This window comes from Odontesthes bonariensis, chromosome 10 (genome assembly GCF_027942865.1).
Source record: "Odontesthes bonariensis isolate fOdoBon6 chromosome 10, fOdoBon6.hap1, whole genome shotgun sequence".
NCBI classification, from domain to species: domain Eukaryota; kingdom Metazoa; phylum Chordata; class Actinopteri; order Atheriniformes; family Atherinopsidae; genus Odontesthes; species Odontesthes bonariensis.
Genome location: NC_134515.1, coordinates 17,781,735 through 17,802,444, shown reverse-complemented (window position 1 = coordinate 17,802,444; position 20,710 = coordinate 17,781,735). Strand labels below are relative to the sequence as shown.

The 20,710-nt window shown below is 40.3% G+C and overlaps 4 protein-coding genes across 5 annotated transcripts; 3 read left to right on the top strand and 1 right to left on the bottom strand.

Moving 5' to 3' along the window:
• Positions 1–672: 672 nt before the first annotated feature.
• Positions 673–5,810, bottom strand: atp5pb (ATP synthase peripheral stalk-membrane subunit b). The gene is made up of 7 exons (XM_075476587.1): positions 5,692–5,810; positions 4,897–4,933; positions 4,175–4,320; positions 3,811–3,974; positions 3,493–3,618; positions 2,515–2,694; positions 673–918 (listed from the first exon to the last, which is right to left on the bottom strand). Exons 1-7 carry the CDS (start codon positions 5,717–5,719, stop codon positions 841–843), a joined length of 759 nt encoding a protein of 252 aa, XP_075332702.1. The 5' UTR covers positions 5,720–5,810; the 3' UTR covers positions 673–840.
• A 171-nt stretch (positions 5,811–5,981) lies between these two features.
• Positions 5,982–13,333, top strand: traf3ip3 (TRAF3 interacting protein 3). The gene is made up of 15 exons (XM_075476586.1): positions 5,982–6,223; positions 7,231–7,350; positions 8,014–8,466; positions 8,566–8,710; positions 8,801–8,918; positions 9,104–9,131; positions 9,386–9,415; positions 9,566–9,661; positions 10,348–10,419; positions 10,625–10,765; positions 10,933–11,070; positions 11,151–11,286; positions 11,412–11,554; positions 12,167–12,283; positions 12,456–13,333. The coding sequence occupies exons 3-15, from the start codon at positions 8,047–8,049 to the stop codon at positions 12,654–12,656; spliced, it is 1,785 nt and encodes a 594-aa protein (XP_075332701.1). The 5' UTR covers positions 5,982–6,223; positions 7,231–7,350; positions 8,014–8,046; the 3' UTR covers positions 12,657–13,333.
• An 818-nt stretch (positions 13,334–14,151) lies between these two features.
• Positions 14,152–17,362, top strand: dnase1l1l (deoxyribonuclease I-like 1-like). Its single transcript, XM_075476584.1, has 8 exons — positions 14,152–14,292; positions 14,383–14,471; positions 14,561–14,647; positions 14,737–14,858; positions 16,454–16,566; positions 16,756–16,913; positions 17,028–17,124; positions 17,209–17,362. The coding sequence occupies exons 1-8, from the start codon at positions 14,152–14,154 to the stop codon at positions 17,287–17,289; spliced, it is 888 nt and encodes a 295-aa protein (XP_075332699.1). The 3' UTR covers positions 17,290–17,362.
• A 184-nt stretch (positions 17,363–17,546) lies between these two features.
• LOC142390813 (uncharacterized) lies at positions 17,547–20,701 on the top strand. Of its 2 annotated transcripts, none has more exons than XM_075476583.1 (7): positions 17,547–17,680; positions 17,898–17,937; positions 18,026–19,765; positions 19,866–19,932; positions 20,044–20,110; positions 20,192–20,311; positions 20,395–20,701. In XM_075476583.1, exons 1-7 carry the CDS (start codon positions 17,678–17,680, stop codon positions 20,509–20,511), a joined length of 2,154 nt encoding a protein of 717 aa, XP_075332698.1. In that variant the 5' UTR covers positions 17,547–17,677; the 3' UTR covers positions 20,512–20,701. The 2 variants fall into 2 exon arrangements, with proteins under 2 accessions (XP_075332698.1, XP_075332697.1); XM_075476582.1 differs by having other exon boundaries at positions 17,548–17,680; positions 20,041–20,110.
• Positions 20,702–20,710: the final 9 nt, after the last annotated feature.

Below are 20,710 nucleotides of genomic sequence, written 5' to 3'. Positions count from 1 at the left end.
ATCCGAGCCGATTTGGCAAAATCCCACATCGGTTTACCGATGATTCAGTTCAACTCTGATCCGTCACCTACCTTCTGCACTGAACGTAGATGTACGATGACTTTTCCTGGCAACAACCACCCACTTTCTGTAAAAGCAAATATTCTCCATCTCAAAACAGAACACGATGTGCCGCAAATAGCGATTCATTAAATTTCATTCGATTTTAAGGCCAACTCTTAAGAGAATTTCATCTGATCATTACCTCAGCGTCAGCTCTGGTCCAGTGTCATCGTTCCCTTCCTTCAAAATGATTTTCTACCAAGTCTTCTCATGGCACAAACATCTGTTCCTCACACACCTTACGGAAAAAAAATGTCCTTGACTTCCGAGTGAAAGCACATGGATCAAAGTTCAACGACGGGAGTGACGTATCGAGGGGGGTGGCCTAATTTGTTGTTTAAGGTATGGTGAAAGGCAGAAAAACTGCACCTCATAAGTCCAAAGGGCAGATACTGCTGTACCAAGCCTCCTTGAGAGTGGTAAAACGTCTTCAAGCCTCTAGTTAAGTCCTCAAACTTAAGACAATAACGGAACTCAAACATAATCTATCAAGCTAAAAACATTGTGACGTCACTGAAGAAAATGCAAGGCTTAATCAAAATGTCGGGGGTAAAAAAAGAAACCAACCAGTTGAAGATGAATAAGAGAACCATTTATTTTACCATCTGCTGACGTGTAAATACTGTACACACCCTTAATAGGGACAGAGACAATTCTTGAAGAGAAATAGTTTATTCTGTAAAGAAAAGGGGCGTCTCGTCTTGGGACAATGAGTTGAGCACATAAGTTGTCTTCAGTTTAGACCGTAGCTTTGGCCTGAGTGGCCTTGGCCAGCGCCTTCAGGTCTGTGATGCACTTGGCAATGCTCTCCTTCTCCTGAAAATAACCCCCAAAAAGACACAGAGATACGTTAGAGACCGAAAAGTGGTTTAATGCCAAGTTAGCAGACTCGTTAAGTCGCAAGCAGAGAAGATTAAATCTTCCATTATGTAAAAGAGGTGAATGAGGAGTCATGAAAACTTAAAACAAACAGCCTGATGTTTTCACAACAGAAAAATGTTTTGTCTAACAAGGCTATTTTTCAGGGTATGTTGCAGGGTGCATATTGACTAACTATCATTCTTTTTTTTTTAGAGAAAAGGCTAAAAAAAAAAAAAAAAAAAATAAGGGCGACAGGTAAAATCTCAGGTTAACTTTCTAATTGTTATGAACCCTAAAAAGAAAGGAGAAAAAAAAAAAGGGACACCGGGGTCCCAGTTGGTTAGATTTCAATCAGACTTATCTTGTTTCCAGGCCAATACAGTAAATATTGTTAAAGGGACACTATGTAATAAATTAAGTCATTTATTAGCTCAAATCAACATATTCATTCATAAGTTAGTCCTCATTGGTGTAAAATGATCTCTGTCAAAAATCTCACTTATCCTCCTGAGTGAAGAATAACTTGTCTGTATCTACATAGAGCAGGTAAGCTCTATGGAGGCTACCATGTCCTTCTGGTCTATGAAAAACGACGAAGTGCCGAGAGGGACATAAAGCACTTCGAATCGCGATTTCCCCACCAGGCCTACAAGCAGAAATGACGTCATTGTGACGTCATTTCTGCCAAATGGCTTATTACAGCCGCTAATGCTAAATAGATTTTATTCCTTGGCACATATGTCTTTGTGTTCATTAGCTTTCTTTTTGTAAGTGCATCATCTTCTTCTTTTTATTATTATTCCTATGCTCCCCCTGGCTATCTTCTTTTTGGCGTTATGCTCACATTTGTAAACTGTTATTTTGTTGATTTACTAATAAAGTTTAAAAAAAAAAAAAAAAAAAAAAAAATGCTAAATAGATTTTGTCTCGTAAATGATCCCACTAATAATGCATTGATTGTTACCAAACTTCTGCCGTAGTATACATAGGCTCTTAACTCACAAAACGAGGCATTAGAAAGTTTGTAAGTTTACCGGGAGTTTATTTACCGCTGCTAATGCTCCTATTGCTAACGCTGATAATGCTAACGCTGCGTCGACGTCACTTACGGTAACTCCCGGAATATGACTAATTGCATTGCTTGCACACCAAAGGCTATGTCAACTTATGTTATCTGACATGTTATCTGTCATCTGTATTTATAGTGTGTTGTATGTGTGTTAATCCTTTGTACTGTGTGTCTTGATTTCTTTTTGTTTGTATGGACCTCGAGTCTGAAGCTATAGCTTCTTGAATCTTGACACATTCCGCTTGCCGTAGTTCAAGAAGTTGCAACGCACATTTGAAAACGTGAGGCGCTAGAGAGCAAATTCATTCAACTTTGCAAAATAAAATTGCACCACTAGATGGGGGAAGAAATTACATAATGTCCCTTTAAACCAGCTCTACCATAAAAAGGCTACTTATCTTAATTGCACATACTAAGTTAATCTGGCAGCAAAAAATAGATGCATTTTACATCGGTGACACCGACAGTCATGGGCGACTGACCTGCTGAGGGGTGATGCTACCGACGACGCTCTTCTCCACCCAGTTGACCATGTGCTCCTGCTCCATCCGACGGTGGAGGTGCTGCAGGGCAATCTGATAGTCCAAGCGCCTCTTCACCTCATTGGTCACCATATGTAGCCTCTCCCTGTAGTTGGTCTCCAACAGAATGGCCACGTTGTTCTGCGAATAAGAGATAAAACATACCAATCGGATTTGTGCAGTCAGCATTCAGATACAAAGAACTGGGAGGAAGTAGTATTTAAGAAAAGAGGGAGGCATGTGACTCATCCCAGATTCATTCTGCAGCCTGACAATAACTCAAACACTTAACTACGGCCATTAAGAACCATTTTCAATAACAAGAAACAGGGAGATGGTTTGACTTCCACTCAAAGATTTTTCTGGGATTTCATAAAAAAAACAGGAGCCGTTAAAAACAGAATAAGTCCACAGAGGAAGTGTGAAAAGCTCTTAAAGAGGGCCGAGACAAACTGCATGCAGAGTAAATGTGCACAGGTGTAGTGGAGAGAAAGCAAACACTGGACAGGCTAATATGATGCAATTTTTTTCTCTTTATTGCAGTAGCCATGTTTTACGTTTTCACTCACCTTCTGCCTGTGCCTTCGTGAGAAAGAACTGTTCTTACTTACTCTGTCTGATACACATTATAAATCACTGTGGATTCTCAGTCATTTTATCATATTCTAGTCCACTTCCCCAACAGATGTTTGCTTTGCTTTCAGAGCTCCTCTTATCAATGGAAGGCTGTGATGATTTCTGTCATCACCTAGCTTTAGTGTGTTTTTGCAATGTCACCTTGTTGCCAGTAGAGGTTAAAAAAAAACAAAAAACAGCGTTTTCAAATGTCTGAGCTAAAAGTCACAACTGTCGATATATATTCTGAAGCGTAAATGTGCGAGTTAGAGCATGTTCTGATTTGTGAAGATATCGGGGAATATAAATGTCAATGGTGCTTACCCTCTTGGCGTCAAAAAGCGCTGCTCTTCCCTCCACTCTCCACTGTTCCTTCTTCTCATCATCAATGGCCTGCACCAAACTGGACATGGCCAGATCCTTAATCTCCTGGACCTTGGCCACTTTTTCCTAAAGGGGAGGGGGAGACAGACAGCAGGATTACAGGGATGATAACCATGGTTACACAGAGTTATTTTGAACAGTTTTCTTGCCACTTTTAAGAAAAAGATAAAAGAAAACTGAAGCATCCACACAAATCTGTGAATGTTAATGTACCTTATTCTTTACTAGAAAAACACACATCTACAGTTGCCAACCTACTTCGTTCAATTTATCAGCGAAAGCTGCAACACTTGGACCAAACGTCTTGACACCATAGATGATGACAGCTCCTATGGAGGCGGCAGCGAAGGTCTCGTGGTTGATGACGTAGATTTCCTTGGACAGCATGTAGAGGATGAGTCCAGTACCCAGCATGTAAGGTCCTATCGAGAGAAGGAACATGAGAAGAGTTTCACTAACGCAATACTCAGGTAGCAGCTTGTTGTTGAAAGAATAATTATTATGAGGGTGGAACTAAAACACTGAGTGTGCAGTCATTTAAGGAACTGCAGTCTACCAAGAAGGATTTCTTTAGATAAGGGACATTAGATAAAGGTCTTGCATCTGCTGGAAGCGTACTGACCTGTGACTCCAGTTTTGGGGTACAACAGTTGGAAGAGCTCCTCTGGGATTATGCCATGGCGGACTTTGCCTCCCTTCTCTGGCAGAGGGGGCACTGGGGCCAGACTCTGGGACGATGTGTGCAGGGAGCGTGATGCATGGACCAGACTGAGGGAGACAATGCTGTTTATAACTTTTTAGAGGACAGAGCTTGTGGGATTTATTTTCTTTGTACAGTATGATATCGTGTTGATTTAAGATCAATAAAGTTGTGTTTCCCGTAGGTTGACAGCTATAAAGTTTGCTGGGCTGCTGTTAGCACTTTTCCTTGCCGATTTTTCTTTGAGCGAAAGCTACCTTCCTTGGACACGATTTAAGTCCAACTTTCAGTCATTTGGATGCTTTTACTGCACAAACAGTTTCTAATGAGTCAAGTTCATGTCACCAGAGTCTTTGATTGATTTTCACAGACAGTAAGAAGTATTATCTGCATTTTCACATTCAATCAGCAGTGTTTGCTTCATTGCTCATATGTACCCAGTGTTGAGCTGTCATCACTAAACCTGCACACATTTTCGATTCACTAAAGTACGTACATACGCACGAATAAGTACGGCATTAGTTTCAATAAATGTAAGATGGAGTCATGGCCGCTTCAGTGATTGATTATGTCACTCCTGTTGGTCTGTCTGAAGAACTGAAGGGGAAACACTGCAAGAATAATTCAATGTTGCTGTTACTTACCCTGCTCCAATGGGGCCACAGCCTTTCAGGGAGCTGGCTGCAAGCAGAAAAGACAAGTGCTTAAGTACAAGGTTAATGTTCTGTTTTGTTTTTTTTAAATCACCAATGTCTAAATCTACTTATTTTACTGTGTATTGAAAATATATCCTAAACAGTGTGTGCAGCTGAAACCTTTAAGCTTTTACAAAGTCAAATCTAATTCAAGTACTGGAGGATTATGTGGCGCAAGTGTATCTGAAAGAAAGAGAAAAAAAAAAAAACTGACGAAGACGTGACTTTAATACTTTATGATAAAAGTCATGACTGATGTTGGCTCTGAAAGCACAACATATCTCGATGTCAAATAAAAGTTTAACAGGATATTTATATGAACAGACTGTGAAGGAACAAAAAAGAAAAAACATTTGAAGAGCATGCTGTGAGTTAGATATCAGGATTAGAGAGCTAGCTGTCAATAAGGTGACATTTGCAGGCGTGCAAAGCTAACGTTAGCTAACGTAGCTTTAGTTCACTGAGCTATGATAAAACATAATGTGTATGTATGTAAGTACATAGCCACATTGAACTGCATACCTAGTAACAGTTGATACAAATTTAGAAGCAAGAGCCTCCCAGCAGACACATTGTTTGTAGATATATTAGCAAGCTAGCATTAGCATATCTCATTCAGTATGCGGCCTTCATTTTACCCTTCAGCTTCAGTCATTTAAGCATATACTTCTTCCGCTTGACAGTTTGCTTATAGTAACGATATGGATGTATTACTGGCATGTCAAAGGCTAGTTTAATACATACCTGAGACAAAAACGAGTCTGGACAGCATGGTTATAGAAGGAAGTGCCAAGTTCTTGCTACTCCTGGCACCCTTGTATCGGTCTCTGTGCCCTTCTGCAAAGAGCCACAAGGATGGCGGACACCCGAGAAATCCTCCTGAAACAACGCGAGATTACAGCGGGGCTCCTGTTTACTTTAGGCGAGTTAATGAAGAAGACCGCTAGATGGCACTGTGTGCAAATATATAACTTTCAGTCTCTATTTAGCAGAAGAAAATGTACAAATAGCTCCAGCAGGACACTCATAAAGAAGTGGTTTCGAGTTCAGATAGATAGATAGATAAATAGATTGATACTTTATTGACCCTGAAGGAAATTCAAGCTAGCATTAGCAATTCAGACAACAGTTGTGGAAGTGGTGCATCAGCAAACGCTTAGAGGACAAATATCAAGCAAAAGAGGGGTCATTATGCTGAAATATACATGAAAATCAAGAGTGAACAACATTTCTAAATTAAACCAAAGCACAAAAGAAAAGATCACACACGAGCAAGGTAAGAGTTGCAAAAGAAAATTAAAAATAGAACCTGGTTCACATTTCATAACCTTTTTTATTATTATTTTTTTCTCATTTCAATCATTCAGCACATATTTAAACTCAGAAAGCATTAAGGATGGTCTCATTTAATAAACAGCAGAGTTAAAAAGTAAACATGTAGATAAGAAACTTGAATGAGAACCAATATTAAAAATGATAATTATTATTAGTAGTATTAGCAGTATTAGCAGTAGCAAACCCAGACTAACTATTCTGTTATTTCTGTTATTATTTTTTTTCCATCAAAACGATGTTTTTTTTCTATTTCAATACATGGAGTATGTCCCTGTGTAACATTCAGAGCAAAGGAAAGAGATTTGCTTCACAAGTTTAATTTAAATATTCACTGGAAATAGTAATTTTATTAGGCTATTACCTTCTGGAGAAATCAACATGAGACAGAACATCCAATATATATTTTATAACCAGATGTTAAGCCATTGTCATACCAGTGATATATATTAATTAATTTCCTCTTTAATATAAAACCTCTGTTGTCCCATATTAGTAGTGTGGAGAGAAAAATGTGTAATAAATATAATTGTTTCAGTGTATTTTTCCACAGTGTACATTGTGGCCATATTTTTACCATCCTTAAGTTGAATTTGGAGTGATGCTTCTGGTTAAGTAATCCTGAAATATGCTTAACTTTCATTAGAATTGACAGTAAGTTAAAAAGGTCAGCCTGTCTGTCAGCTTAAAGTAACTGACACAGTTAAAGCAAGGGGTGCTCTTTGACATCATCAGTACATTTGAATGAGAAAATCAAATTAGACTTCTGTTATAAACATTTGATGTCTCCCAAGTGGTGAGTTTTATCGCAGAGTGCATTAGGGGGGGTGTTCTGTCTATAATCTTTGGGCCCACCCGTGTGTGGCATCAGTGTGGTGCGAGTGGCTGCTGAGATAGAGGAACATATGACGCTTTGCTTGTCTCCACTTCCTGTAAAATTATGTTCAACAGAAACAGCTACATGTGAAACGGTGACAAAACCCCGGACGCTCTTTGAGACAAGTGAGAAAATGGATGACTTCTTGGCCGCCTCACAAGGAGTTTCCCTGACTGAATGAGATGGCACCCGAGGTAAGCCTCACTACGGTTTCCTGCTTATTAGGTGGCTTTTTGTCTTTGAATTATCTTCTACTTGCACAACCTTAATCAACAGTTGGCAGGGCCTTCGGTCGTCTGTCGCTGTGACAACTGTGCTATCAATGTTAAAGGAACTCTCTGATAAAATATGAAAGCTACTTTAAGAGTATTTTTAGAGCTATACTTTTTCAGCAGCTTCATCCTGCATGGTTCACAGAGGAAATGCATTTCTGAGCCACAATGAGAATCCAAAATGTCAAAGATACACTCTACAGTTTATTTTACTTTATGCAGACAGCTCACATCAACTTAGAGCACACCTGCTGATGCAAATCAGCAACTTTCCCCTGTGTAAGCATTCAAAAGTCTCTTGAGATTACAATGTTAGGAGTGTTTATACAAGAGCACAGTTCAAAATCTTTCAATGTTTTCTTTGAATTAAGGCAGTCACTTTAACACTGAAAAATAATAGTTTACAACCTCCTCTGGTTTGTAATCATCAGGCCTTCATTCAGCACATGAAGTTTTAAAATTACTCACTTTGGGATATCTTAAATGTGAATAAATAATGCGATCAAAATGCTTCTGTTTTGCCTGCTGTATACTGTATTTCACCATTATGAGTATTTACAGTTTCGTGATACACTGTTTTTGCAGTGTATGGGCAATGTAACAGCCTGAGGAGCTGCCATGGATGCCCTGACTTTCAGTGGAATACGATACTTCCCAGAGAGAGAATTTGACCAAAAACTGACCATTAGAGCTGAGAGACATGAGCACCTACGAGGACGTAACAACGTGACTTCGTGTCGGAGCCCTACGAGAGACTTAGACACAAGATCGATCAAGGATGAACTGAAAAAAAAGAGGCATCAGGCATTTCTGAAGAGGAGATCGGTGAGCCCGGAGCCATCCAGCTCCAAGTGTGAAAACTGTTCTTCAAAGAGAAGATCTTCTCCACTAATGTTTTCAATTAGGCATCCTAGTTCAAGCAGTAAGTCTGAGACACTGCATATAAACACACAATATTCTTCTTCTGCTAATGGACGCCCGGCGATGATCCTAACACAAGAGAGCAGAATAGCTGATTATCCAAGCACCAGCAATTGGGTAAATGATCCATTGACATTCTTTTAACCCCTTTCAATCTTTTTTAGGGGAAGTGTGAGTAACATCTGCATCACCTTTCCTCCCCTCTCCTTTCCTTAGGCTTCATTATGGTCAGAACCAATAACACTGACGAAGCAGGAGAAAATAAAAGAAAGGAAGCAGTCATTTACCTCCACACCAGTAAGGATGGAATCAAGCCAGGACTGGATGAGAAGCATACATAAAAGAGAGAGTACTATTAAAAGTGAGATTCTTATAAAACTTTTAAAATAGGTGCTGTCAAATGATGTATAACCTGTCCTCATAATAATGCTGTTATTCATCTTTCTCGTAGTTCAAAAGACAAGCCTCAAAACAATCTTCCAGGCGGAAAAGAATCACCAAAAACTTTCGGTGCAGACTGAAAATATTTGTCCAAAAAATACTTTTCGAGAGATCAGTGTGCAAACAGAGTGAGTTTGAAATGAAAAAAGATGAAATGAAATGAAAAAATACATTATTTTTTTCCCAAAAAGGAAATGATATGATACAGTTCAATTACATAGTTTCATTATTCATCAAAAATCCGCTTTAAATTGAGAGGGAGAAGTGATCTGTGTATTATATTTCTCTTAATAACATATTTCCCTTCATGCAGGTCCGGCCATGTCACAGTCAAGGAAGCAGTAAGTTTTGAACTGCTCGCCTGGTAGATGTTAGATTACGAGGCTCAGGTGCAGGCAGAGGGTCCGGGTGAGACTTTGTGTTTGCAGGGCATCATAAAAGATGATTGGTTAGAATTAGTTTAATCGAGGCGAAACAAGTCACTTCCCAAAAATCTGCTCCTGAGCCTCATAATCTAATTCCATTTTTCATTCTATCTGAGAGCTTGAATGAAAACTATAACTACCCTTAATGTTTCTTTTCTCATTCAAACTAGGATGTTCAGAGATTATCGGGGTACTTGCAGGTAAATCATCCCGAGTGTTTGTTTTTTTTATTAGTGAACTGCCAGTTTATAGAACTTTGGAAGACTGAATTATTCCAAGTGATTTCAGGTGTGCTGCTTATAGGTTTTAATGCCGTAACTCTCATTTTTCTGCTGTTGGTTTTCTGTCAGGAGGCCTTGTGGAGAGAGGAGGCAGTGAAGAAGAAGCTAGCTGCCCTCCAGGAGTGTGCAACAAGCCTCATAGACTCCTCGGGCACAGTGTGGACAGTAAGACACTATCTGTACGCGCAGCTTGAACAACCATAGAGCTTCAAGGTTGCAGTCTCCCTCCAAATCCCAAACTCATGTTTCTTACTTTGTAAGGTTGTGTTCTTGCTGGCCTTTGTTCATCCTTGGTTGGCGCTACACTCTTGTCACAGTTGTGTACCCAGCAGCTGATGTCTCAGGAAGGCCTGTGCAGCTTGTGGTTTGGAGCTTCCTGCTTCCGCTCTCGTCTATAGGACGAATGCAAGCTGTCATTCTTACACAGGAAGGGTGTACCAGTCTGAGAGAAGCTGTTATAGGTGCTATGTACCCTCATTAGTCTGGCTAGTGTGGTTCTAATGAATGAGAAGGAAATATTGGTGTTTACCTTTGTTTGTTCGAGCATTTTATATTTCAATTTTAACAACTAAAGACCCATTTTGATTGATTGGTTGAGGTTTCATCTTTGTAAATTGTCCCCCACTCAGGTATGTTATCATCAGCTTGCATGTTGTTTTTAGTGTGGAGCTGCAGCAGATGCATACACTGTGATCTTTTTTTAAGATCACTGATGCTGTCAGTTCCTGTGTTTGCACCTGTTAGAGTAGTTTGTGAAACAACATGCTGTCTGTCACAGCTTTTGATAAATCAACTATTAATTCCATCTGCAGGTTGCGGTGTCAGTCACTCATTTCCTCTCTAACCCACAGTCTCGCTGCAATGAGGATCTGCTGAGAAACAAGATCACGACTCTGGAGGCGCAGCTGCAAGTCTGTCTGCAGGTAAGCTACTGTTAGCTCTCAAGAAACAACCACTTGTGGATTTTCAATCCAACTGGGAATGTCTTTTAATTCCTGCAAATACTTGTTCACTACTGAGACAACTTGCTCTGACATTACTGAGCATATTATGCTTCTCTATGTTTTTCTTTGCATCTCACTCTATAATTATTCTAAGCTTTGGCTCTGCTGTGTTGTGTCCCCACAGAGGTTTCCAAAAGATGGAGTGAAGAAAGTGGTGCAACAGATGGAGAAGCATAGAGTGACGTTTGAGGAAAAGGCCTTGCTTGCTCTGCAGAAGGCCACACAGGAGAAATCTGAGGCCCTCAGCAAGGCTGAGACGCTGCAGGTGAAAGAACAGACATATCATTCTGACTTGACTGCAGAACTATCACCTGGTCATTTGGTTTTCAGGCACTTTATTGTGGTTCTTGTGACCTGCTGTCAGGTTTAACACAGTGACTATACTGCAGCTGATTTTTTTGAAGATGTATTATATTTTTATTGTGACAACAGGAAGCACTAATTACAGCTAAGGCAGAGGCACTGAGGTGGCAGAGCCTTTACGAGGAGCTGAGGCTGAGCTCTGGACAACTCAGGGAGAACCAGCATATCAGTGATGACCAGCTGCAACAGCTGCTCAGTCAAGTGGAGGTATGGTATTGTGACAAAGCCTTTGGTTAGTAGTTTCAAAAAGTAAATGATTGTGAAAAGCCTGAGTGTGTCCTTTGCAGCTGTCCAGATCCAGAGAGGTCGATCTGAGGGAGGTGGTGGCATCATTAAGACAAGAAAAGCAGGATCTTCAGTACAACATTTGCCTGCTGGAAGAGGACAACCAGACTATGAGAGAGGAAATCCAGCATCTGCAAGGCAAGACGTTTGAGTCATGTTTACTAAGGAGTAGCTTTAGTAGTGAATACTGACATTTTTAAAAGCTCTGACATTACTGCAAATTCAGCATGGCGTACCTGTTTAAAATCCTGTTTCTGTCTTAGATGCCGGCGAAGGGAGGCAGGACTTCTTGCAGGAGTTTCTCAGGTCAGAGGAAGTAGAGCCACGATTGACAATGAGGAGAGACTCTCAGCTAGAGGGGCAGCTCCGGCACACTCAGGAGAAACTCCAGCTCAAAGAGAAAGAGGTAAAGTGAGGACACGTCACAATAAACTGAAATACGTCCATTAGCTTGATTTTTTTTTTCCAGGATTCAAATGTCTTGCACAAGTACAATTACAATTAAGTACATTGCGGAATTAGGTGAATCCATTTCCCAAGATTGTTTGTCATTTTTATTTATACTGTATATTATATAGGGTTATGCAGAGATGGATGCACACTACTCCATAAAAATCAATAAAAATGGTTAATGATACATTAAGGGCAAAAGGGCAATGTGTAGTTTAGTCAAATTTTCCCAAAACATTTAAGATCAGTTTTCCATTCTATCAAAGAAAATACCCCACTTGCTTTAGTTTTTCAAATTGTGTTCAAAATACATTGCTAGAATATTCCAAATGTTTTTAAAATTGTTAGAATAAGGATTTATCGATAAGAGCACAAGCAGAACCTCTTGCTTTAAATACATTTTTAGAAATTAATTCCTAAAGATCTCCAGCATGGTAAATGTGGTTTGGGTGGGTAGCTAAATATAATCTGAATGCTCTGGTTCCACATGGTGTGTGTGTGTGTGTGTGTGTGTGTGTGTGTGTGTGTGTGTGTGTGTGTGTGTGTGTGTGTGTGTGTGTGTGTACAGTGTGAGGAGCTGCAGACGGAGCTGCATGTTATGGAGCAGGAGTGTCAGTCCAGCCAGGCCCGACTGTCGCAGTGCAGAGACGAACTCCGGCAGCTCAGCCACCGTCGCAGGAGACCAGTGAGTTGCGTTTGTGTGTGTGTGACTTCACGTCCCTGCAGTGTTCATAAAGTTCTAATTCTCCCTCACATTTCCTACCTATTAGAGCAGAAATAATAAAGGTTATAAATCTATGCTTATAATGTGTTTGTTATTGATGTGATTTAGATATCTGTCTTCTTTATTTGCTCAGACACCGTGTGGCTCCTGGTGGAGGGTGTGTGTGTTCTTCCTCCTACTCCTTGCTGTAGCAGGGGTTGCCATGTTGTGGTTGTGGCATCCTCCTTTCAGGGATCAAGTTGAAGTCCTGTACTTAGACATAGAGACAAGAATCCAAGACTATCTCATGGAAATGGCTTCTCCTCAACACTCGGGCTGTTTTAGACCAATATGATAATGTGATAGCTTAGAAATATTGTTGTTTTTTTCCCCTTCAGTTGTAGAATTTGTTTCAAAATAAGACTTTTATTGTGTGCATGTTGTTAGTATTTTTACACTTAATTATTTTTTTTGGAACTCAAAGTTTGTGTGCAGAAACCTCAGGTGAACACAGTGTGACAAATGCAATGATGCTTGTTTGAAATGTTTGCAAGCTGTTTGCAACTCACATGGTTTTTTTGTTGTGAGTCTAAACAGAATAGTTGAACTATGGCAAATATCTTTTGTACTGTAAACAAATATTCCACCATGAATTATTAAACAATGTGGACAGCCAAAGTACAGTCCCACAGATTCAAAAACAAAATGTGGGCATATCCCATTGTATTGGATGCTACCCTAGTTGTCTTGCATGTTTTCTAACCCCGCAAAAGTTACTGAAATAAAAGCAAAATATTAAAGAACTTTTTAAGCTGTTGTGATGATGGTTCTGTCGGATACTCTGGGGAATTACTTCAGATTCAGTGTTTCTCAAAGGTGCCTCAAACACAATAAAGGGCTTTAGAGTTATATATTAGAATAAATAAAATACTGTAAAATACCAACAAATGTTACTGTGTATTTACTTATTTGTCTACTTTTATTTGTTTTTGTGTGGAAAGTGTTTTTGATATTGGGAAAATTAAAGAGATAACCTTGGTTATCGCGTGCTTTTGTGAAGTAAAAGCTACAATAATCACCTTTGTGGAGTCAAAAGTAGAGGAGTAAACAAGCAGAAAATGGAAATACACCAAATAAAGCACAAGTACATGAACACTTCTACATTCTGTTAAGTGTATCAGATACAGATTTAATCTTTTAATGATGGACTTTATGTGGAAATGCAGAAGTAGAGTCGGGTTGTTTTGAAAACATAATTGGCTAAATTCTGTCGCATCTTTGTATTGTTTTGAGTTCAGTTGACATAAAAACAATTGTTTTTTTTAACAGAAAAAAGCATCACTGCAGCTTTAATCAGCACAATCTCAGTGACGAGTTGTGAAAGTACATAGTGGTAACTACCAGTTACACATTTATTCAACACAAATGTTCATGAAGCTGACGGACATGGCTCACGGCAGCATCTATTGTCTGATTACACTCAAACTTAGAGACAAAACCCACTCAAAGCTGCACTCTCTGAGTTGGATGGAGTCATTGTTCATTGTATTCAGTGGTTTCAACTGTTCCAGATAAAGCTCCATTCTCAACTAGCACTGACACAGCACATCCGCAGCTCTTGTCTCTCACAAGCGTTTTTACCTGTATGTTCCCCAAATACATCAGCGCTCACTGAAGAGATGAATCTTTGCTGGCCTGAGGTCAGTCTCCCAGTGATCGTCTCACTGAAGGTAAGAGGAGGCAGTGTGTGTGGCTGCTGAGGCTGAAACTTTCTGTAACATATTTTGTAACTTTACAAATGGGATATTGCCAAACTCTCTTTTACTTACAGAGCAACACTTGTCTGCAACATGAGGGCTGCAATGCTGCTGCTTGTTCTGGGAATGTGTGTGTTGAGCGTTGCATCTTCACTGAAAATCTGCGCTTTTAATGTTCAGAGTTTTGGTGAATCAAAGGCAAACAACAGGAAGGTCATGGGGATTATACTAAAGGTATCCTGCTGTGTGTTCACGACAAATGCAATATGAGACCAAGAAGAAAAACAAAACTACACAGCTGATGGATCTATTTTCTCTCCAAAGATTCTGTCTCGGTGTGACTTGAGTCTCATTCAGGAGGTTCGAGACTCCAAGAGAGAAGTAATACAAGCTTTGGTGAAGGATCTTAACAGGTAAAAAAAAAACATCTGTCGAATCAACTGTCACATTTCAAACATTTACTAAAAAACAGATTGATCTTTATTCATAATGTTGTCAGCAGATTTGACAAACTCAACTCATATTCTTATGTGGAAAGTGAAAGGCTGGGGAGGAAGAGCTACAAGGAGCAGTATGTCTATATTTACAGGTAACCTGTGATCAATGTCAAACATAACTGTTTTGTTTTTTTAATGGACATGATATCCTCACTTGCCTCTCCTGTATGATCCTCTCCAGGAACAATTTGTTAAAGGTCAAGGAGCATTATAAGTATCCTAAACTGGAGGGAGAAGGGACCAATGAAACTGATGTTTTCTCCAGAGAGCCTTTTGTTGTCCGCTTTCACTCCCCTTCTACATGTAAGACTGAATGGAAACACATATGTGGATTTAAAACAAGTGCCAGTCTAAATAATGATCAGACTTCAGGTGTGCAAAGGTGTCTAACTTCTTGGCTATCACCTGTTGGACTAGTGTGCTACAAAGTTGGAGTAAATTAGAACTTTTTTAAATCTAGAAAATATTGCTGACTGAGAACTTGTTTGTTATGAGGACGTTTGGCAGGTTCAGTTGAATAGTGTTACAACACAAAAAGCTTCCAGTTGCAATCTGAGTAGTACAGATGTTTAGATAAGCTGAGGTGCTGCTGTTTCTTAAAATGTGGCTGAGTCACTCAGCCTTTGTGTTGATAAAACTTGACTTACACCAGACTAATATCAGAACAAAGCCAAGGCTGGTTTTGTGACTGTCCCTGAGCTTTTAGTGGACATGCAATACCTTTAATGATTATTTTCCATTTGAGAGAATCTCATTTCAGTCTATTTAGCCAAGAAAAGCTGCAAGATAAGATAAACAGTAAACAACATATGAAAATGGCTGATTAAGTGAGTTAAGTAGCACAATGAATTTTGACACTTACGCTCATCTACATTTGCTGTAGATGGAAAAGATCCGAGTGACTGGGAACAAGATTCATTGTAGGGAAACGGACCGCAGAGGCTTCAATCAGAAAGACTGTTCAACTGGTTTGTGTTTTAATAGGACCGGATATACTGTGGGAAAAAAAGGTGGATTAAGGTCATATGTCAGGAAAAACAAAAAAACACTTTTCCTCATTTAATTGTTACATAGAGACGGTTATCACATCCCTGTCTTAGTGCATAAACCCCCCACTGCAAATATGAATGCAGATTTAAGAGTTTCGGCCAAACAGTGGGTGTATCTGTCATAGTGGGAGGAGGGTTTTGCTGGGATGGCTTGGAAACGAAGGCAGAAACAAAAGTTGATTCAAAGTCTTTCTGAGCGATGACCATCGGCCTTTGATTGAACATTTCAATCCTGGTGAAAGTGGGTTTTTTTCAGGTTGTTTCAGCCTCTATGATTGAGCACAAGGAGTCAGTGAATGGTTTGATGAGCATGAGGATAATCTGAATCATATGCTATAGGCAAGGCAAGGCAAGGCAATTTTATTTATAGAGCACAATTCGTACACAAGGTAATTCAAAGTGCATAGCCCTCACAGTCACAAGATGCCAACTCAGCTGAACACTCAAGAAGATTTTGGACAATTGTAAAAAGCCAAATGAGCCTTTTGGAAAAACCTTTTGGAAGAATGATTTATCATTCGTTCAACAAAGTTATACTTGTACAATCAGTACCAAGATATGTTGAAGCTGTTCTTGCACTTTAGTAGGACTTGTTTGTGGGGTTTTCTTGCCCCCCCCTGTTAACTATGGCCTATTCTGAAGAAACGCAATGTGACTGATGATCTGATGAAAAGGCAAATAAGAGTTCCTACATCCAGAAACCTGCATTTATTCAGACATCGAAGACCTTGATTACATTTGAATAATAGGGAAATTAAGTAAGTTTTCTTCTAATCAGACGGAAAATGTGATCAAAGAGCGGGCATGATTAAAAACTAAAGCTTTCATTAATCATGTGTTTGTTTCCAGTGGTGAAGGATTTTGTCCTGATCGGGCATCACACTTGTCCTAAAACGGCCATGAAGGAGATCGATGAACTGCATACTGTCGTCAAAGGGATTTACAAGAAGTGGAAGACTGATGTAGGTTAAGCTACATCATTATCATCATTATCATCATCATCACCACCCTTATTAAGTTTATGTTAACCCATTACATCTTCTTCAGAGTTCTTCAGCTTGAGTTCATGTTGGTTTCTCTCCTCCACACATGGTCTGTGAGTAACTTCATGTTTTTGCACTTCCTGTTTTGCTTCTTTTCATTCACACTAGAATGTAATGATCTTAGGGGACCTAAATGCCGGCTGCAGCTACATCACCATTAAGGGCTGGAGGGCCGTGCGTTTAAGAAGTGACCCCACATTTCGCTGGTTAATTGGAGACGAGCAAGACACCACCGTCAGGGAGAAGACACACTGTGCCTACGACAGGTCAGAGGCTGAAAACTGAACTTCAACAGTTTCGAGTTCGAATGTTTGTTTTTTCTGAAGGAAACATTCATGCCACAAGACATGATATCTAATGGATTTCACACTGTCAAACAGGATCATTGTGCACGGACGGGAGATTATTTCCAGCATAGTGCCAGGTTCAGCTCAACCGTTCAACTTTAAAGAGCACTTCCAGCTCACAGAGGCAGAGGTAAACCTGACAAATTAATACCAGACTCTAATTCAGTTTGATATGTAACATAACAATAATTCTGTTCCTTTCACAACACTTCAGGCTCTTGAAGTTAGTGACCATTTTCCTGTAGAAGTCGAACTAAAGCCCAACCACCGCTACTTCCTTCGCCATGAGCTATAGATTTCACCAGATGACTGCCAACAACCCTGGACTTTTTTTTTCTTTTTTTTTTTTGTCAAAACTGTTGTTTTACATGATTTTTAAATAAATTAGTTCATCAACATAGAAGTCATTGATTTTTTTTTTGGTTGTTTTTAGAATAACTCTTCTTTTTAATCAGAGCGGCACTGCACACATCTCACAGCAAAAACATTGTTTCAGCATGAAGGAACTTTGCGTTCTGCTGGAGTTTATACTGCGCATCTGAAACCAAAACCACATCAAAGCTGACATCATTTCATGAGCTCATGAAGGTGCACTCCTGCAGCAACAGAAAACACAAAACATTACTTTTTTAAATCTCACTTTGGGCAGAAACCAGAGGAGCTGTCTCACATCTTCATCTTTTATGGTAGGTTCTGATCATTTAGACACCGCTTGTCATTTACCCAAATATCTTAGATGTAATGTGTAATACATAATCTGTTCGACAGGAAGCCACTCGCGGCAAAACCAGATGAGACTTACTTCGAGCTCTCTTCCTTTTTGAGGGGGGAGAGTGTTGCAATTAATTCACATTTGTCTTAACATAACTCCTAGTTAACTTCTTGTTTTGTTTGTTTGTAAAGATGGAAGGATTTTCTGATCTCCTCACGGATGCATTTTCAGGTAAGAAACATATTTTTGGAAAGTGATATTCATTATTTTTTAGAATTATTTTCTAATAAGTCATTTTCGGATGATGGTCTTGTTACAGAGACTTCTGTTCCATCATTCCCTGATGGCGATTTGGACTTTGAGAATTTAAGTTTTGACGAGAAGAGTGAAGAGGACAACAAAGAAAACATAGCAACAACGTCAGACGGGGCTCTGCTTCAGGAAGCAACTGCTGAAATAACAGCTTTGTTAGGCAAGGCAGCTCAAGATATATTGTACACGGCTGAAAATGCTTCTGAGGACCAGAGCAATGATGAAAGTGATGAGGAGGACTTTAAAGGGGTCAGTCTCATGAGCAAAACACCAGAGGACGGTTACACAAGCTCAGATGGAGAATCTGAAAAGGAAGGTTCCGTCTCTGGGGAGGAAAATGAGGAGGAGGATGTGGGGTCGGAGGAGGAAGCAGGGGATTTGTTGATGTCAGTTCGCTACAGTGACGGGTTCCATGATAGCAGTAAAGAGGACGATATCTTTGCTGAAGGGCAACCTATGGCCCCTGAGGGTGCTGATAACCCTCAAGATAGAAACAAGGTGCAAGGTGAGGCTGAGAGTGATGAGGAGGTGGCCTATTTTGGAGGAGTCCCTGAACATGGCAATGAGATGATGATGATGATGATGATGATGAAAGGCGCTGGGACTGAGGATGACAAGCAAGAAATAGAGGAGGGCTCCTCTGATTCTGAGTGCGAGGGCATGAAAATCGAACAAGAAGAAAATGTTCATGTGCAGGAGACTGAAAATCCTTACAGGGATGTTACCACAAAAGCCAGTTTGGAGTTTCCGAGCATATCTTCGCAAAACCTGCAGGATCTCATTGCTGAAGTTGATGGAGAGGAATATGTGGAAAAAATGACAGATTTCTCAGGAGAGGAGCACCAAGAGGCCGGTGAGTGCTTTGCAGACTATCCCTCAGACATTTCTTCTTTTGAATACACAGAGGATGGAGGGAATAATCAAGAAAATAAATCAAGCGCCTCAACTTGCATGAGACAAAACGCATGCCTGGAAAATGCTGTGACCGAAGTGACATGGATGGGGAGTGTTGGGGACACCGATGATGAGAAAGAAGACGGGTTTCTGTACAGCAAAGATTTGGAGATGAATGCTAATGAGGTGATGAGCCTGGATGTGGCACCTGGAGAACGAGATGAGGGGAAATCAGAGCATCTGCTGGCTGTGAGGGAGTGTGATGATGGAGATGAGACAGGGGGGAGTGACTCCTACAGCTCCAGTGATGAAGAGGAGCCACTGAGGAGAACCAGAGAGGAACTCACAGAAAGTATGAGGGTGAACCATCTTGAAAATGACAAGCAGCTGGAGGACATTCAGTTTTATGGTGGGAGCAGTGCTGCGCTTTCAAAGTGGAGTATCTCTGATGACCATCACGTCACAAACGACAGAGCTAATCCAGCAAACTTCATCAACTGGGATTTCGACGTGTTAAAAACTGACACCTTTCTGTCTGACTACCTGTTAGAGGCGGAAGACACAGACAAGACAGAAACACGTCCTTCCGATGTGAATAAGTGTCCCGCTGAAGATGTCAACAGTTACTCTGAGGTCCAGAGAAAGGATACGAAAATGATAAGCCTCTCTAATCAGGGATCCCTTGATGACAGCTTCTTCTTCAACGCTGAGCTTGAAGCCTCTGGGGTCTCTGAGCTGGGACAGCTGGGAGACGATGAGTACGAAGACGAGCGAAACTGGGAACAGGAGCAGGAGAGAATTAAGGCTTTCTACGAGTTTTACGATGACAGTGATGATGAGAACAGAAGAGAAGGTGGGTGTTCATGAGACGGGTAACTCTGAATCAGAATAAGAGAAGCAAAAACATCAGCTTGCCACTTAGTTCATCAGTTTCCAATTGTTCTTGTGTTTAGGCAGGCAGATAAGAGTTCAGTTTTGTGCAGATCCGTTGTCTCAAGTCATTCGCTATGAAACTGAGAGGTAGGCAAAATTGCATCTTGGTATCAAACATTATTGTACGTAACATTAAATAACATTAAATACAACCTGGACAGAACCAACCAAAACGTGTTTCTATTCTTCACCCAGCAGTGACAGAGATTCCCTCAGCAGCTCAACAGACAGGGAGGAGGACCTGAGCTCTACAGACACACCTGATGTAAGACAAATCCTACACAATATCCCACACAATGACACATCATGAACAAACACTTTGCTTCACTGCTTTGTGTGTGCCCAGGAAATGAGGGAGCCTGAGGACATCCTGCAAATACAACCTGCAGCAGACCCCCCAAACCTTCAGGTGCCAGAGAGGCTGTCAGACCACAGCAACACACCAACCTGTACGGGAACAAACAAGGTGTGTACTCACACACTCACTGCTGAACGTTCACTTTGCATATGGTGGATTTTACCTCTCCGCCCTGCCTTTTTTTCTTACAGACTCTCAGCATGCTGAAGCTGACCGTGAAGACAGGTGTGGTGATGGGAGTGGGACTGCTGATGTTCTGGCTGACCACAGACCAGATGGACTGGCTCAGCCAGCTTTTCTTCTTTTAGGGCTGTAGCTTATTTGGTTGTTACACTGAGTTTATATTCTAAAGAAAAAAAGAAATCTCAAATGACAATATTGTCTTGTAAAGAATGCATTGTAAAGTTTAGACAATGAAACTTTTGTACATACAGAAACATGTACCGTCACCTTTGATATGCAGCTGTGTGCTTAATAAAGTTCTCTTTTAGTTTTAAACGAGGCTGA

Coding starts and splice junctions, on each gene's coding strand:
- atp5pb (XM_075476587.1), bottom strand. CDS start 5,719: ATGCTGTCCAGACTCGTTTTTGTCTCAG. Junction 3,619..3,810: donor TCGCTGATAAATTGAACGAA/GTAGGTTGGCAA, acceptor CCTCCCCTTTAG/GAAAAAGTGGCCAAGGTCCA. Junction 2,695..3,492: donor CGCTTTTTGACGCCAAGAGG/GTAAGCACCATT, acceptor TCTTATTCGCAG/AACAACGTGGCCATTCTGTT.
- traf3ip3 (XM_075476586.1), top strand. CDS start 8,047: ATGGATGCCCTGACTTTCAGTGGAATACGATACTTCCCAGAGAGAGAA. Junction 9,662..10,347: donor CCTCGGGCACAGTGTGGACA/GTAAGACACTAT, acceptor TCTAACCCACAG/TCTCGCTGCAATGAGGATCT. Junction 11,555..12,166: donor TCCAGCTCAAAGAGAAAGAG/GTAAAGTGAGGA, acceptor GTGTGTGTACAG/TGTGAGGAGCTGCAGACGGA.
- dnase1l1l (XM_075476584.1), top strand. CDS start 14,152: ATGAGGGCTGCAATGCTGCTGCTTGTTCTGGGAATGTGTGTGTTGAGC. Junction 16,567..16,755: donor ACAAGAAGTGGAAGACTGAT/GTAGGTTAAGCT, acceptor CATTCACACTAG/AATGTAATGATCTTAGGGGA. Junction 16,914..17,027: donor ACACACTGTGCCTACGACAG/GTCAGAGGCTGA, acceptor ACTGTCAAACAG/GATCATTGTGCACGGACGGG.
- LOC142390813 (XM_075476582.1), top strand. Junction 17,938..18,025: donor CCTCACGGATGCATTTTCAG/GTAAGAAACATA, acceptor GTCTTGTTACAG/AGACTTCTGTTCCATCATTC. Junction 20,111..20,191: donor GCTCTACAGACACACCTGAT/GTAAGACAAATC, acceptor GTGTGTGCCCAG/GAAATGAGGGAGCCTGAGGA.